The sequence below is a fragment of the Octopus bimaculoides genome, chromosome 26, assembly GCF_046866305.1.
Source record: "Octopus bimaculoides isolate indiv1 chromosome 26, ASM4686630v1, whole genome shotgun sequence".
Lineage (NCBI taxonomy): Eukaryota > Metazoa > Mollusca > Cephalopoda > Octopoda > Octopodidae > Octopus > Octopus bimaculoides.
The window spans coordinates 8,027,001-8,044,500 of record NC_142953.1 but is presented as its reverse complement, the minus strand read 5'-3'; the positions used below and the strand labels follow the sequence as shown (position 1 = coordinate 8,044,500).

Genomic DNA, 17,500 nt, shown 5'->3' with positions numbered 1-17,500 from the left:
TATACCAATATTTGCCATCAGAGTAGAAAAACAAAAACTGATGGCCTGGCGATTCCACAGAAAACTGATATAACGCAATCTTGGACATCCACGAGTTATTTCCCTTTGATTTGCAAAATTCACGCGATACACTGTATGACCATATATAACTTTATCATAACTACTCGGCATTAATGTTTATATATTCTATTTAAATTAAATGTTTTTCGAGTGATACCAAATGTTTTGCTTTTACATTTTCTATATTAATCTATGAACATACATACATACATACGTACGTACATAAATATATGCATACATACATCCATGCGTACGTAGTACACACACGCATTTAAACTTAGGTATACACACACGTGCTTACACATTAACAGGCACACACATGTATACATACATTTGAGTTCGTTTATGGTTGTCCATCGGACTGAATGTGGCTATTTTCTCTTTCAGTTGTGAATCCTTTGAGCCCTCTGCAACCCAATCCGTAATATGAAGTTTTAGTTACAGACAAAACATAAATGTTTGTTTGAAGATCTTAAGTGAATCTAGTCCTACATTATCTCATATTTCCTTCCGTTGTTGATGAGGTAGTGTGGCCAAGAGGTCTAATTCTGTAGTTTGATGACCCAGTCTCGGCGTGGGTTCGAGTTCCAACGCTGCCATCGCGAATTTCCTCTTTGTTTCTTTGTTCGTTCTTGTTAAGATGAGTGCTAAAGGTTTGACAGTGCTAAAAGGTTTGACAGCTATGTGTTGCAGATCGAGCTACCGCTGACGCTCCGTTTGATGTGTCAAATGTTACTTTTCTTGGTAGTGCTCCTGTAGTGAAAAGCGTTTAGCAAAGTATTATTGAAGGGAAACACATTTAACAGGATTTATGACATTATTTACATTATTTACATTTGACGGATATTTGTCCTCATCTTGTTTGTTGTTAACACAACGTTTCGGCTGATATACCCTCCAGCCTTCGTCAGGTGTCTTGGGGCTTGGGGAAATTTCGAACCTGGGTTCTCATTCCTAAGGTATTTTTCGATAGTATTATTATTATTATTATTCAGGTCATTGCTTGGAATCGAACTCGGAATCTTGGGGTTAGTAGCCCGCGCTCTTAACAACGGGCATATGGCGTAGTGGTTAAGAGCGTGGGCTACTAACCCCAAGATTCCGAGTTCGATTCCAAGCAGTGACCTGAATAATAATAATAATAATAATAACGTCGAAAAATACCTTCGGAATGAAAACCCAAGACACCTTGGGGAAAGAGTAAAGAGTATATATATATATATATATATACACTCTTTTACTTGTTTCAGTCTTTTGACTGTCGCCATGCTGGACCACCGCCTTTAGTCGAGCAAATCGTCCCCAGGACTTTGCCGAACCGCTAAGTTACAGGGACGTAAACACACCAGCATCGGTTGTCAAGCGATGTTGGGGGGACAAACACATACATATATACGACGGGCTTCTTTCAGTTTCCGTCTACCAAATCCACTCACAAGGCTTTGGTCGGCCCAAGATGCCACGCAGTGGGACTGAACCCGGAACCGTGTGGTCTGTAAGCAAGCTACTTGCCACACAACCACTCATATATATATATATATATATATATATATATATATATATATATATATATATATATATATATATATATATATATATATATATATATATATATATATATATATATATATATATATATATATATATATATATATATATATATATATATATATAATAGAGAGAGAGAGAGAAAGAAAGAAAGAGTCTAACTTTGACTGGAAAACCTAAAGGTCAGAGTATGGTGGGAAAAATTAATGACCAAGACATTGAATGTTGGTCGGTTGTCGGCCACCTGTGTATGTTTCTGTGTACGTACACGCGCGTTAGTTTATTTATATATGCACACATATAGATATGAATATACACGCATATATATATTTGCATAGATATACACACATATATATTTGCATAGATATACACACACATATATGAATGAAACGTCAAAAACATGTCAGTATGAATGTAAACAAAATACAGATTACTCAGTATATATCCCTTTTATATTCATTTACTAGTATCTGAAACTTCCCTCTAGCATTGCAACCAATGACTTCCTTGGATATGCTTGCACGTATACCAGCGTGTATGTATGACCGTATGTTTGTGTATGTACACTATGTGTGTGTGTGTGTGTGTGTATGTACAATGTGTGCGTGTGTGTGGAGAGAGAAAGAAAGAGAGAGGGGGGAGACAAACAGATAGCAGGCAGACAGAGAAAGAGAGGGAGAAAGAAACGAAGAGAGATTGTTTTAGAGATAAAAGGAAAAGAGAGAAAACACTAGAGAGGGGGGAAGAAAGAAGTAGAGAGAGAAATAAGCAGACAGAAAGAGAGAGTGAGAGACAGAGAGAAACAGATAGAAAGATAAAAAGAGAGAGGGAGAGACGTAGGACGGGAATCAGTTAAGTAGGAGACAGGGGGAGTTATGTGAGTGAGTGTTAAGGTGTAAAATGCGGTGACGACAATATTACATAGTTTCTTATAAGACAGGTAACCAGGAGAGTAGCCTCAATCTAGTTTACAGAGTTATCATACAGGTTGCAGGGCCTCAGGTGGTTGTTTTGCTTAAGCAGAGACAATAAACAGGTATGTGATCCTGAACTGGGTCATACACGCACAACTCACTTTCTCAGCCAAGAGGAAAACATCAGTTAAAGCTCACAAAGAGAATCGTTGTACGGAGATGCTGTGTAGATTGTTGTTTAATGAAGTTCTCAACAATTAATTAGTTTTGATCAACTGCCGTATGTAGTACCTGATATGAATTAAGTTCCACACCACGTTTTCTGCACACCTCTTTTCTCTATTGTAATGTTACCGACCCAAGAAGGGATGTACTGCAGTATGATCTTTACTGACCTAGTGTGGGAAATTTTGTTTACAAACACTTTTTGATGTATGAATCACAGGATTTCAATTCTATCGTTGGAATACGTTAATTTATCTGACTATATAATTAATATAAACGCTTTTTAACCTTAAAAAAAAAAAGTACAAAAAACACATTGCTATATTTGGTTTAATGACTTAAATATTTTGTTTCACTTTGATTTAACGATATGGCTTTGGACAACTCTGGTTCATCTAGGAAAGGGTCTCCAATAGATCGTGATCAGTCCGAAGGAAAACCTTCTTTTAAATATAGTTTCGCTTATGAGAGGGCAACTCTGTATGAATACAAGTTCGAACGACAGGCGGAGCCCGATGAAGTTAATCCATGTCTCAGGTGTAACAAAACCGTGTCACGTCCCGATGAAACGGTTAGCATTGGACCTGATGTACAGTTTCATAAACAATGTTTTCGATGTCGAATCTGCGGCATGCCTCTCACCCAACAGACATTCTATCGCAACGACCGCATCAACGGCAATATGGACAAAGAAGTTTACTGTAAGACTCATGTTGGTAAAACCCCTGGAGAGATAGAAGGAGCCACTATAAAACAAACGACGGCACCTGTTCGTGGGGGCAGCAAAGATTCACCAAATTCCAAATATATCATTCAAGTAAGTTTTCGTATTACTATTTAGTTTTCTTTTAAAACAGACACCCTTTTCTTGACACTTTTAGGCCGGAAATTACACACACATTAATCAGCATATTTACTGAAGTAAATCCGAATATTTGATGGTTTCACTACAAAAACCAAAACGACCATCAGTCCAGTCTTAAAATATACCTTGTTGATTGGGATGTTTAACATTTCGTTTAAACCAAATTAAATTTTTCAACCAATTTTTTTATAGTAAAAGCAGTTTTTCAAAAAATCCAAACACACATAGTTTATTCGCGTCGGTGATAGTTTGGATCAGCCAAAACAATTAATAAAATAAGATAGGTTTATATCGTGAGTAGAGGTGTGCTGTGAGGTATCGGTCGGTCCGTAGCAGCACCCTTTGCTAAAATTAACCCTTAGCTTTATGTTAAATACCTACTTAGTCATTCCACCCCTTCCTACAATCACCTGCCGGATAGATGTATCTACTTGACACTCCTCAACATTCTTTGAACTCGGACCTTTCTTAAACTATCATGTCAAACCAGGTCAGTCACGGTGTATCTCCTGTTCTCATTTTTCTCAGTCGCGGTTTCGATTGTTGGTGGAAATTAAGACTATTTAACTTTATGCTATTAACAAATACCATCGGGAAAGGCCCAGTCACCGCATCCAATTAACACTCCCCAACTTCTTAACAGTTTTCGATCTAGTCATAAGGTCTCCAATTCTGAGCCGGGTTTGTCGATACCAGCGACTCCAATACTTGACTCGTACCTTGTTTTATCAATCCTAGAAGGACGAAAGGCAAAGCTGACCTCAGCAGAGTTTGAACTCTGAACATATAAAAGCCAAAAGAAATGCTGCTAAACATTTCTTCAGATACTTAAACGATTTCGCATGCTCGCCGCCCATTTTTCTTTCGTAATTATTTCTTAATATATGCATAAAACCTGAAGTTTTGGAGAGAGGCTGAGTCGATTACATCCACCGCATTGCTCAACTGGAACTTATTTTATCGACCTCGAAAGGATGAAAGGCAAAGTCGACCTCGGCGGAATTTGAACTCAGAACATAAAAACCGGAAGAAATGCCCCTAAGCATTTCGTCCATGTGCTCACTATTCTATCTCCTCCATCTTTCATAATACACTTTTTGGTCAGTCAAAAATGAAACTAGTGGCAACGGCTATGGTGCAAGAGCAAAATTCTACAACTTGGGTTCGATTACTGGTGAAAGACATGTCACTTTACTCGAGAAATACATAAACGTCATAAAATCTTATTCGTCTAGTGTCAGAGTAATAGATTATATTTGAGTATTTGTTACCTAAAAACCCTTTTAGGTAGTGCTCCAGCATGGCTGCAGTCAAATAACTGAAACAAGTAAAAGAAATAAAGAATATCGGTAATCTTCAAGTTTAGGGGGATAAAAAAAATAAATAAATAAAAATATTCAAGGGAAATAACTGAACGACTTACCAGTATTATCCGTTTTCTTCTAGCTGTTTATAAATAAATCACACCCTAATCCTAACCCTAACGTCAATCAAATCACGTGTGTGATTTATTTATAAACAGATGTACAGAGAATACTGGTAAGACATTCAGTTACTTCCCTTGAATATTTTTATTTATTTTTTTATCCCCCTAAACTTGAAGATTACCAGAATATCCATGATATTCTTTTATTCTTTTACTTGTTTTAGTCATGTTGATAAATTTTTCAATGAGTTATATCTATTTACTGCTTCCTCATTCGGTAGTGTTTAGTATGTGTGTGTGTGTACATGTTGGGAAACAAAACCTTTATATACTTTAAAAGTAAATATATAAATGACGTGCACAGACACACGTAACCGCCAATATTGAGTGATGAAGAAGCAGAAATAAAGAGAAATAAATCCATGCTGTAAGAGATGATGTGAAAGGATTATTATGATGCGATAAAGAAAATGTTCCACATAACAAATATTGACCTTACATCTTCAACATCATTATCATCGTTTTCTTTATCATCATCATCGCTACCACCATCATTATCATTATCATCAACATAATCATTGCCTCTTGATCTTGATAATTATTATCATGGTCATTAGGCCGAATCGTTAGCATGCCGGACAAAATGCTTCGTAGCATTTCATCTGTCTTTACACTCTGAGTTCAAATTCCACCAAACATTGACTTTGCCTTTCGTCTTTTTGGAGTCGATAAAATAGGTACCAGTTGTTACAGTTGACTTACCCCCTCCCCGAAATTGCTGCCCTTGCACCAAAATTTGAAATCATTTCTTTTATTCTTTTACTTGTTTCAATCATTTGACTTCGGCCATGCTGAAGCCCCGCTTTTAGTCATAATGCAACAAGCTGGCAGAATCGTTTGCATGTTGGGCAAAATGCTTAGCAGCGTTTCATCCGTGTTTACGTTCTGAGTTCAAATTTCAGCGAGGTTGACATTACCTTTCATCCTTTCAGGGTCAATAAAATAAGTACCAGTCAAGCCCTGGGGTCATTGTAATTGACTCAACCCCTCCTTCTGAAATTTCAGGCCTTCTGTCTATAGTACAAAGCATCGTTATCATGGCCATCATTGTCACTTCATCACCACTGCTACAGTATCATCATGGCCTACTGATTTGGCACCATGATCTTGTGATCTGATATGGCCTGATCTAGTGACCAGGTATTCTAACTTAGGTGCCTGGTTCCATGCCCTGCTATCACAGCCTGGTAATTTGATACCGTTGCCTTGTGCTCTGGTAACCAGGTTTGATGTCTTAGTAATCCGATGCCATGGTCTGTTCATATGGTTCTATGGGTTGGTGATCAGGTACCAAGGTTTGGTTGATCTCATAACTTAGCCTAGTGGTCTGGTACTGTGATTTGGTTGATCAGGTACCATTAAGGCGATCAGGAACCGTGATCTGGTTCTTTAGCCCGATGATCTGATACCATAGTCTGATCTGGTACCTTTATATGGTTAATCTGGTACATGTTCTGGTGATTTGATACACCATCTGGTGATCTGGTACTGTAGCATATGATCTTGGCCTAATGGTCCAGTACCATGTACTATGGACTAATAATCTAATACCACCATGGCCTTGTTTAGATGTTCAGTCTGAGATAATGAAACACCTTATTGATAAAAATTTACATTGGTTGGGCCACATACACAGGTGGACAACAATGGACTCCCCAGACAAATCCTTGACTCCCAACTATACAAGGGGAAAAGAAACCATAGAAGACCTAGACTGAGATTCAAAGATTTCACAAAAAGGAATATGGAGTGGAAAGGAATTGGTCATAATATCTGGCAAACTCAAGTTTACAAAAACCCCCACCAGAATGGAGAAAGCTTACAAAGTCATGCAAAACAGTCATAGCTGTGATGACAGATTGCAAATCAGCTTTGTTATTTGATCTGATGACTGTTGATCCTTCATCTGGTAACTATACCCTATCAACTCAACCACTTCACTGCCCCAAGTTGATTTGTTTAGGGATTAACCTTTTAGCTTTCAGATCACCTGTCAAATACAATGCTTATTTAATCAAATTGTTTGAATTAATCATGCATTATCTTGTAGCTTTATTGAAGGTGCATGGTTCAGTGGTTAGAGCATCAGGCTCACAATCATGAAGTAGTGAGTTCGATTCCCAGACTGGGCTGCGTGTTGTGTTCTTGAGCAAGGCACTTTATTTCACATTGCTCCAGTTCACTCAGCTGTAGAACTGAGTTGTATTATCACTGGTGCCAAACTGTATTGGCCTTTGCCTCTTCCTTGGCCAACATCGGTGGCATGGAGAGAGAAGAGGCTGGTATGCATGGGCAACTGCTGGTCTTTGATAAAACAACTTTAGCCAGAGGGTAACTTTCTAAGTGCAATCCCATGGTCATGCATGAATGAAAGGGGTCTTCACCTTTTTATCATAAAGCTTTAGGTTTTAGGTGATGTGATTGTTTATTTTTAGTATGACATTGTAAGCTAGGTGTAAGAGACAGGATCTGGTTGGTTTGAACATAAATCAAGTGAAATATTTGGACTGGATACGGCCAGTTTAAATACTAAAGAGTTAAAGAAATCAATTAGTTGGTATGCTAAATGGTTTTTCAGTGTTTAGTTTTGAGTTTAAATCTTACTTATCAACTTTGGCTTTCATTTGCACAGGATAAATAAGATATGTACCAGTTATAAACTTGGGAGGGGGGGGGTGATACAATTATGAATAATTACTTCACCTGTTTAAAACATAGAGAAAGAAAGAGATATAAGCAAAGAGAAAAAGAGAGACAGACAGACAGAGAAAAGAGAGAGAGAGACAGAAAGAAAGAGACAGGGAGAAAGAGAGAGACAGACAGAGAAAAGAGAGAGAGACAGAAAGAAAGAGAGAGACAGACAGAGAAAAGGAGAGATAGACAGAAAATTGAGTGACAGTGAGAGAGAGAGAGAGAGAGAGAGAGAGAGAGAGAGAGAAAGTAAGAGGGACAATTTCTCTCAGAATGGTAGAAATTAATTAGTTAATTGTCTAAATCTCATTAAAGAATGCTTCTGTCCCAAAAAGTCCAAACTTACATCCTTTTATAGTTCATAAAACAAATATTTTATGAATTTTATAAAATGAAGTGAGTTGTTATCAAGATAATTGTCCGAGACAATTATTTCTATTTTTATACCTAGATTATCTGTATCTAAAGTACGTTTCAATTGGGTAAATCTCTGAATATGATTGAGTGTATTGTTCCTATACTAAATATAGGCATAGGTACAGCTGTAAGAAGTTTGCTTCCCAACCACATGGTTCTGGGTTCAGTCCCACTGCGCTGCACCTTAAGCGAATATCTTCTACTATAGCTCTTGGCTGACCAAAGCCTTGTGAGTGGATCTGGTAGATGGAAACTGAAAGAAGCCCACTGTGTGTGTGTGTTTTGTCCACCACCACTGCTTGACAACTGGTGTTGGTATGTTTACATCCTCGTAACTTGGTGTTTTGGCAAAACTGATGGCTAGAATAAGTGCTGGGTTTTAGAAAATAGGTACTGGAGTCGATTCATTCAACTAAAATTCTTCAAGGGAGTGCCCCAGCTTGGCCACAGTCTAATGACTGAAACAAGTAAAAAATGAAAAATAAAGATGTGTGTGTGTGTGCATATGTTTGTGTTTGTCCTCCGCTACTGCTTGACAACTGGTGTTGGTTTGTTTCCATTCCCCATAACTTAATTTGGCGAATGAGACCAATAGAATAATTACCATTCTTAAAAAAAAATGTCGGTCCTGGGGTTGACTTGTTTGACTAAACCTTTCAAGGTGGTGGTCCAGCATGGTCGCTGTCCAATGACCAAAACAAAAAATAAGTCCTTTAGTCAATTTGTTCAGGTGGTGCTCAGCATGGTCGCTGTCCAATGACCAAAGCAAAAAATAAGTTCTTTAGTTGATTTATATAAGTAAAACCCTTCAAGGTGGTGCTCCAGCATGGTCGCTGTCCAATGACCAACACAAGAAATAAATCCTTTGGTCGATTTGTTCAAATAAAACCCTTGAAGGTGTTGCCCCAACAGGGCCTGAAACAAAGTTAAAGATATCTACATATTTCAATTGAATAAATTTCTATATGTCACCAAGTGCATTATTCCTTTAGCAAATATACAAAACTGAAATAATGTAGATCGAATACATCTTATAGATCTAAATACTTTATAAATACAATGCATTGTTGTACATAGATTATGTAGTCGAACTATAATTACAGCTGTCACTAGGAATCAAGGACGACTTAGTGGTATGCACGATGAGTTTGCTAGTTGTTGTAGATGCTCATGTATAGATGTAAGTGTGGCTGTATGGTAAGAAGTTTGCATCCTAACCACATGGTTCCGGGTTCAGTTTCACTGCATGACGCTTTGGGCAAGTGTTTTCTACTAAAGCCCAGGGTCAACCAAAGGTGTGTGAGTGGATTTGGTAGGCAGAAACAAAAAGAAGCCTACCTTATGGAGAAGGATGATTTGAAAGTATAGTTGCTAGAATTCGAACCAGCTTGGCAAAATTTAAAGTGTCGTTACCTTTGTTGGTAACATACATACATAGTATGTGAAGGCATGTGGCTTCACATACATAGTATGTGAAGGCATGTGGCTTAGTGGTAAGGGCATTTGGCTCACGATCGTGAGGTTGTGAATTCAATTCCCGGCGACGTGTTGTGTCCTTGAGCAAGACGCTTTATTTCACGTTGCTCCAGTCCACTCAGCTGGCAAAAATGAGTAGTACCCGTATTTTAAAGGGCCGGCCTTGTCACATTCTGTGTCACGCTGCATCTCCCTGAGAACTATGTTAAGGGTACACATGTCTGTGGATTGCTCAGTCACTTGCACGGTAATTTCATGAGTAGGCTGTTCCGTTGATCGTATCAGCTGGGACCCTCGTCGTCGTCGCAATTGACGGAGTGCTCCTATGCATACATAGTATATGTAGTCATGCATATGAAGTTTAAGGCATTTAGAATATTCCCACGAGAACCAAGAATGAAATCTTTGCACATGTCACTCATAAAGTTATGTTGTGTTTGGGGAGGGTCATACTGTCTTAATGCTTTATTGTCTCACACACCGGTTCAATTTCCACTCATTTATTATTCATATTTTTTTCTTCCAAAACTTTGGAAGAAAAAGTATAAATAATCTTTTCTACTCTAGGCACAAGACTCGAAATTTTGGGGGAGGGTCCAGTCAATTAGATCGACCTCCAGTACAAAACTGGTACTTAATTTATCAACCCCGAAAGGATGAAAGGCAAAGTCAACCTTGGCGGAATTTGATGAAATATTGCTGAGCATTTCGCCCGGTATGCTAACATTTCTTCCAGCTCGCCACCTTAGAAAAAATATAAATAGCTCGTGTGTTGGGCCTCGGGGAGGCAGTGACGCTGTTGAGTGTTGAACAATATGTGTACCAGTCATATCTTCTATTATTTTACTTGTTTCAGCCATTGGACTGTGGCTATGCTGGGGCACCACCTTGAAGGGTTTTAGTCAAACAAATTGACCACAGTATTTATGTTACTTTTCAATAATCTGGTACTTATCATATTGATCTCTTTTGCCAAACCACTAATTTAAGGGACATAAACAAAGCAACACTGGTTATCAAGCAGTGGTGGGGGACAAATATGAAGGCACAAACTCTTAGATATACAAATATACATAGACACACACACACACACACACATGCACACATGTAACGGACTTCTTTCAGTTTCCATCTACCAAATCCATTCACAATGCTTTGGTTAACCTGGGGCTATTGTAGAAGACACTTGCCGAAGGTGCCACGCAGTAGGACTGAACCCAAAACCATGTGACTGGGAAGCAAACTTCTTACCACAGATCCCTGCCTGTACTTTAACTATAATCTCATGTATTATCAATCAAAAATAAACAGAAGTTCATCATAAGGACGTGGGTTCAAACCGCAACAGGTTTGTGGGTTTGGATCAATATGCTTTATTCTATGTGACCTTAATTGATGTAACATCACAGCCAGGTGGAGGTAGCACAGCTTGAACATGTGGAGGAAGGGTGGGTCATTTTAGTCATGAGCCCTACACCCCATTGATGGATATTTGTGCTTAATCAGGAGGGTGTCTATTCATTTGACTATAAAATGTCATTCACCCTGAACTTATATTCCTCCTTCCCATCTCTCTTGTCTCTTTCGTTTTCTAAATCAAAACTCTGTCTTCTGACCTCGTTAATTTAATCAGTTAGGTATAATTACTGTAGTAGTTTAAACAGATTAAGTATGAAAGTCATACTAACTATTCCTTCCACACCTCTTTTTGTCAGATCAATGAGTTTGTAATTAGGTCAAGTGTATGATTTATCTCTTTCTTAATCTTACATGAAATTCTTAACATTGTATTTTAAATAGAGGGACTGTTTTCCCTCCATTCATAAATTATTATTATTATTATTATTATTATTAGCACCATTTGAGAGTAATCGTTACCAGCGTTGCCTTCTAGCACTTGTGCTGGTAGCATGTTAGAAAATCATTCGAGCGAGGTCGTTACCAGTGCCGCTGGACTGGCTTCCGTGCAGGTGGCACATAAAAAACACCTTTTTGAGCGTGGCCGTTGCCAGTACCGTGTGACTGGCCCTCGTGCGGGTGGCACGTAAAAGCACCCACTACACTCTCGGAGTGGTTAGCGTTAGGAAGGGCATCCAGCTGTAGAAACTCTGCCAGATCAGATTGGAGCCTGATGCAGCCTTATGGCTTGCCAGTCCTCAGTCAAATCGTTCAACCCATGCTAGCATGGAAAGCGGACATTAAACGATGATGATGATGATGATGATGATGATGATATTATTATTGTTGTTCTTCTTAAGATGGCAAGCTGGCGGAATCGTTAGCATGCTGGACAAAATGCTTAGTGGTATTTCGCCTGTCGCTACATTCTGAGTTCAAATTCTGGTGAGGTTGACTTTGCCTTACATTCTTTTGGGGGTCAATAAATTAAGTATCAGTTGAGTTCTGGGGCCGATGTAATTGACTATCCCCTTCTCCCGAATTTCAAGCCTTGCGTCTATAATAGAAAGGATTATTATTATTATTATTCTTAAGGTGGGGAGCTGGCAGAATCGTTAGCACACTGAACAAAATGCTTAGCAGTATTTCGCCTGTTGCTACATTCTGAGTTCAAATCCTGCCGAGGTTGACTTTGCTTTTCATCCTTTCGGGGTCGATAAAATAAGTATCAGTTGAACACCTGGGGTCAATCTAACTGACTTATCGAACTTGCTGGCTTTATGCTCAAATTTGAAACCATTATTATTATTATTATTGTTATTATTACTGTTAATAAATCAGCTAACTGACAGAATCATTGGCATTCCATTTCTCTGAGTTGAAATTCTGCTGAGGTCAACTTTGACTTTCACCTTTTTGGGGGTCAATGAACTAAGTATCAGTTGATCACTGGGGGTTGATGTAATCAACTTACCTACACCCTTGACATTGCTGGCCTTGTGCCAAAATTTGAAACCATTATTATTATTATTTAAGACATCACACATCATCCAATATCGTGATGTGGTATTCCATCCATGTTTATGTTCTGAGTTCAAATTCCGCTGAGGTCAACTTTGCTTTCCATCCTTTCGGGGTCAATAAAGTAAGTACCAGTTGCATACTGGAGGTTGATATAACTGACAGTCCTCTTCCCCCAATTTCAGGCCTTGTGCCTATAACAGAAATTACTATCATTATTTTAATTTTTATCATTTCTAATCTTGGCTCAGTGCTGGCAATTTTGAGGGGAGGGGGCCACTTACACAATTATGCCTATTTTTATTCTGATTCCAAACATGAACCTGTCAGCATAAATAGCTGCTCGGAGTATGTTTGGGTCTGATTACGTGGTATATACTACCACAAGTACAAGTAATTAATTTCATTTATAAATCACCTAACTTCAGAAAGCCTGCAACATTCTGACAGGGTCAGAACAAAACTGAAAATTACCCCACAAAATAACTCCTGTCGTTTGTTCGGTTTTATTGGAACTATTCAGCCATTACTTATGGAAGGTAACTGTACTAAATGCCAGCCGTTTTTTCTCACTGTTTAATAAATAGTGTGTTATTTACACTGGGTAGAAACACACAATTAAGCAACTCTTCAAGTAATGTAGCCATGCTATTTAAACTGTTGTAATGACAAGCTGTGTACCTACTCTTTATTGTAGCCTCATCTCACAAATCAACCCGGCTAATAAATACGCACGTTTGCACAGAATTACTGTCTTGAAAGGATTATAATCTATTTCTAGGTATTTTCTGTCTCCGATCACTTTAATAGCTCATGTTAATGACTACAATTTCCATGGGAAGTTTTCTATAATTCCAGACTTTCGTGTCTTCTGTTGTTTCTCTCTTTATATTTGATGACAACGAATTAAATGTTCCGATTTAAATGTTTATTGTTATCTTGTAAAACTTAAGTGGAGGTGTTACATTTTAGTACTTATGTGTGTATATCCAGTAATCACTCGCTATATCATTGTTCACCTTTTACACCCTCCGTACACCGCGGATTTTTCTGGTTAATATATGTAAATTTATGTCGCGGGTTCCTCAGAATATCACGGATTTCTGCGGCCAATAGGTATTTATATTTTTTTAGATTTCAATTATTTCTGTGGTAAAATAAGCATGCCAAAAAATTAATAAATTAATAAATAAAATTACAGTACTGCCTTGTATAGCACATTAATTAAAATATATTAAAAGAAAATACAAAAACTCACACATACTGTATGGAAAATGAAACTTGGGAGGCCAAAAATGAGAAGACATGGGTATTCCTAAGAGTGTAGGGAGAGTTTATAAATGCTTAAGTATATAAAAATCATAAAATAAATATATACGAATTATAAAAATAATAAACAAAAATATACAGTACAGTATTGTTTCTATTTCGCAGATTTTCACCCACCATGGGGTGGTTTTAGAATATAACACCCACGATAGTCGAGGGATTATTGTATGTGTGTGTGTGTGTGTGTGTGTGTGTGTGTGTAGGTATGTAAAATATGTGTGTATATGTATGTGTGTGTATGGATGAATATAGGTATATAGAATGATATGCATGTGTGTGTGTATATAGATATATAAAATATATGGTATATGTGTATGTGCAGATGTATATAGGTGCAGGCATGGCTGTGTGGTAAGAAGTTTGTTTCCCAACCACATGGTTCATGGTTCAATCCCACTGTGTGGTACCTTGGACAAGTGTCTTCTACTATAGTCCCACATCAACCAACACTTTGTATGTATATAGATAGATAAAATAATGTGTATTTATGTGTGTGCATATGTATATATGTGTGTACATATGTATATATGTGTGTATGTATAGAGGTATAAAAATTATGTGTACATGTATATATATGTGTGTATGTCTATTTATATAAGAATATAAAATGATATGATATTCATGTGTGTGTGAGTATGTGTGCATGTACTTTTATGTAGATAGATAGTTAAAGAGATAGATAGATAGATGCATATACATATACATACATACATTTGCACATACATATATACACACATATAGAGAACGCATGTATTTGACAGGATACTTTTGAATCCACGTAAAAATGGGACAAAGTGCTCAATAAAATATTGAAGAGGAATTAAGAAGTTTTATGGCTGTGAATATTATCTTTCTGAGATAGAAATGTAACAGATTTGAGAAAAACCAGATTATTATAATCAAAACAAATAAAAACACCCTTGTGTGTGTATAATGCAGGTGTGGATGTGTACTTTAGAAGCTTACTTCTCAAATATGTGTGGCACCTTGGATAAGTGTCTTTCACTAGAGCTTTGAGTCGACCAAAGTCTTTGAGTGGAATTGTTCGGCAGAAATCTTAAGTTAGTTGTGTATGTGTGTTCATATATGTATGTACTACTTTAAAAGCCACACTCCATGCAGACATTTCAGCTAGTTCCTGCAGAGGGTGCAATAATACTAAAACATTTATTGGTACCCTACCAATATGGTGGAGGCGCAATGACCCAGTGGTTAGGGCAGCAAACTCGCGGTCATAGGATCGCGGTTTCGATTCCCAGACCGGGTGTTGTGAGTGTTTATAGAGCGAAAACACCTAAAAGCTCCACGAGGCTCTGGCAGGGGATGGTGGCGAACCCTGCTGTACTCTTTCACCACGACTTTCTCTCACTCTTTCTTCCTGTTTCTGTTGTGCCTGTAATTCAAAGGGTCAGCCTTGTCACACTGTGTCATGCTGAATATCCCCGAGAACTACGTTAAGGGTACACGTGTCTATGGAGTGCTCAGCCACTTGCACGTTAATTTCACGAGCAGGCTGTTTCGTTGATCGGATCGACAGGATCCCTCGACGTCGTAAGTGACGGAGAGCCAACAACAACAACAACATGTTAGTGTGTGCATGCATGTTTGTATGAACCCTTTTCTTGACATCACATTATGGTTGTAAAACAAGCATCTCCATGTGCAAATATTAACTTGCTTGGAAATGAGTGTTAGCAACAGGAAGAGCATCCAGCCATAGAAAATCTGCCTCAACTAATTCTATCTACCCCATGCAGACATAGGAAAATGGACATTAAAATGATCATGATGATGGTATATGTATATACATATGTCTGTTATTATATGTGTGTGTGGAGAGAGAGAGAGAGAGAGTAGCAGCTGTACCTTACATAGCCTTACTTTATACAAAAGTATCAGATAAAGTCATGTGACCTATGACCTATCGTTATCCTTGAAGTTGTCTCGAAAATGAAATATTTCAGAGACTGATGGGAAAGTGTAGTCTTACAGTATGGAACAAACATGCATTTATAAATTCATTACAGTTTTGATAAACTCACTTTTGCCAGCTGAACAGACTAGAGCAACGAGGAATTAAAATGTCTTGTTTCAAGATGCAACGCAACACCAGGAATTGAACTCATGACCTTACGATTGTGAGCCACTAAGCTGTACCCCTTCACACACACACTCATACACGCACGTACGCACGCACACACACACACACATACACATATTTACCAGTTTTGTATTACCTTCCTATTTTTAGATTGAATTAAATGAATTTAAACACTATAGTCCTACCTTGACTAATTGTTTGCTCACTACTTCCCCACTGCTTTAACCCATACATAAACGTGTGTGTGTGTGTGTGTGTGTGTGTGTGTGTGTGTGTGTGTGTGTGTGTGTGTGTGTGTGTCCTTGACATTACATGATAGTAAATAAGTGTCAGTGTCATACAAACATTGTCATTCATTTCCAATATACTGTGAAAACATGTATAGTCATAGGGAAACATCCCCCCTTTGCTTGGGAGCAGGTGAGGGTTGGTGACAGGAAAGGATTCTGGTTGTTGTAAATCTGCCTGAATAAACTCCATCTGAAGCTTGCAAGCATGGAAAAGTTGATGTGATAGAGAGATAGAGAGATAGATAGGTAGATAGGTAGGTAGGTAGGTAGGTAGATAGATAGATAGATAGATAGATAGATAGGTAGGTAGGTAGGTAGGTAGATAGATAGATAGATAGATAGATAGATAGATAGATAGATAGATAGGTAGGTAGGTAGGTAGGTAGATAGATAGATAGATAGATAGATAGATAGATAGATAGATAGATAGATAGATAGATAGATAGATAGACAGACAGACAGACAGACAGACAGACAGACAGACAGACAGATATTTGTATGTGTTTGTGCTTGTTCCCCACCATCGCTTAGCAACTTGTGTTGGTTTGTTTACATCCCTGTAACTTAGCAATTCAGCAAAACAATGGCTATAAAATAAGTGCCAGGCTTTAAAAAATAATGAGTACTAGGGCTGATTGTTTCAACCAAAGCCCTTCAAAGCAGTGCCCCAGCATGGTCACAGTGCAAAGACCAAAACAAGAGAAAGACAAAAGAAGACTAAATAGGTGTAGGAGTGGCTGTGTGGTAAGTAGCTTGCTTACCAACCACATGGTGCCGGGTTCAGTCCCACTGCGTGGCACCTTGGGCAAGTGTCTTCTACTATAGCCCCTGGCCGACCAAAGCCTTGTGAGTGGATTTGGTAGACGGAAACTGAAAGAAGCCCGTCGTATATATGTATGTATGTGTGTTTGTGTGTCTGTGTTTGTCCCCCCAGCATCGCTTGACAACCGATGCTGGTGTGTTTACGTCCCCGTAACTTAGCGGTTCGGCAAAAGAGACCGATAGAATAAGTACTAAGCTTCCAAAGAATAAGTCCTGGGGTCGATTTGCTCGACTAAAAAGGCGGTGCTCCAGCATGACCACAGTCAAATGACTGAAACAAGTAAAAAGAGAGCCACTCTCTGTCTCACGAGGTCAATTTCTTTGTCGTTTTTAGACTATTGGGAGTTTGTGATAGAA

At 38.2% G+C, this 17,500-nt stretch overlaps 1 protein-coding gene across 1 annotated transcript in view; it reads left to right on the top strand.

Annotated features, from left to right (window-relative positions):
* Positions 1–2,568: 2,568 nt before the first annotated feature.
* Positions 2,569–17,500, top strand: part of LOC106876105 (hillarin) — a 47,717-nt gene continuing 32,785 nt past the window's right edge. Inside the window, exon 1 of the mRNA XM_014924515.3 lies at positions 2,569–3,564. Within this exon, the coding sequence (XP_014780001.2) occupies positions 3,118–3,564 (447 nt within the window). The 5' untranslated portion in view covers positions 2,569–3,117. The remainder of the gene's footprint in view (positions 3,565–17,500) is intronic.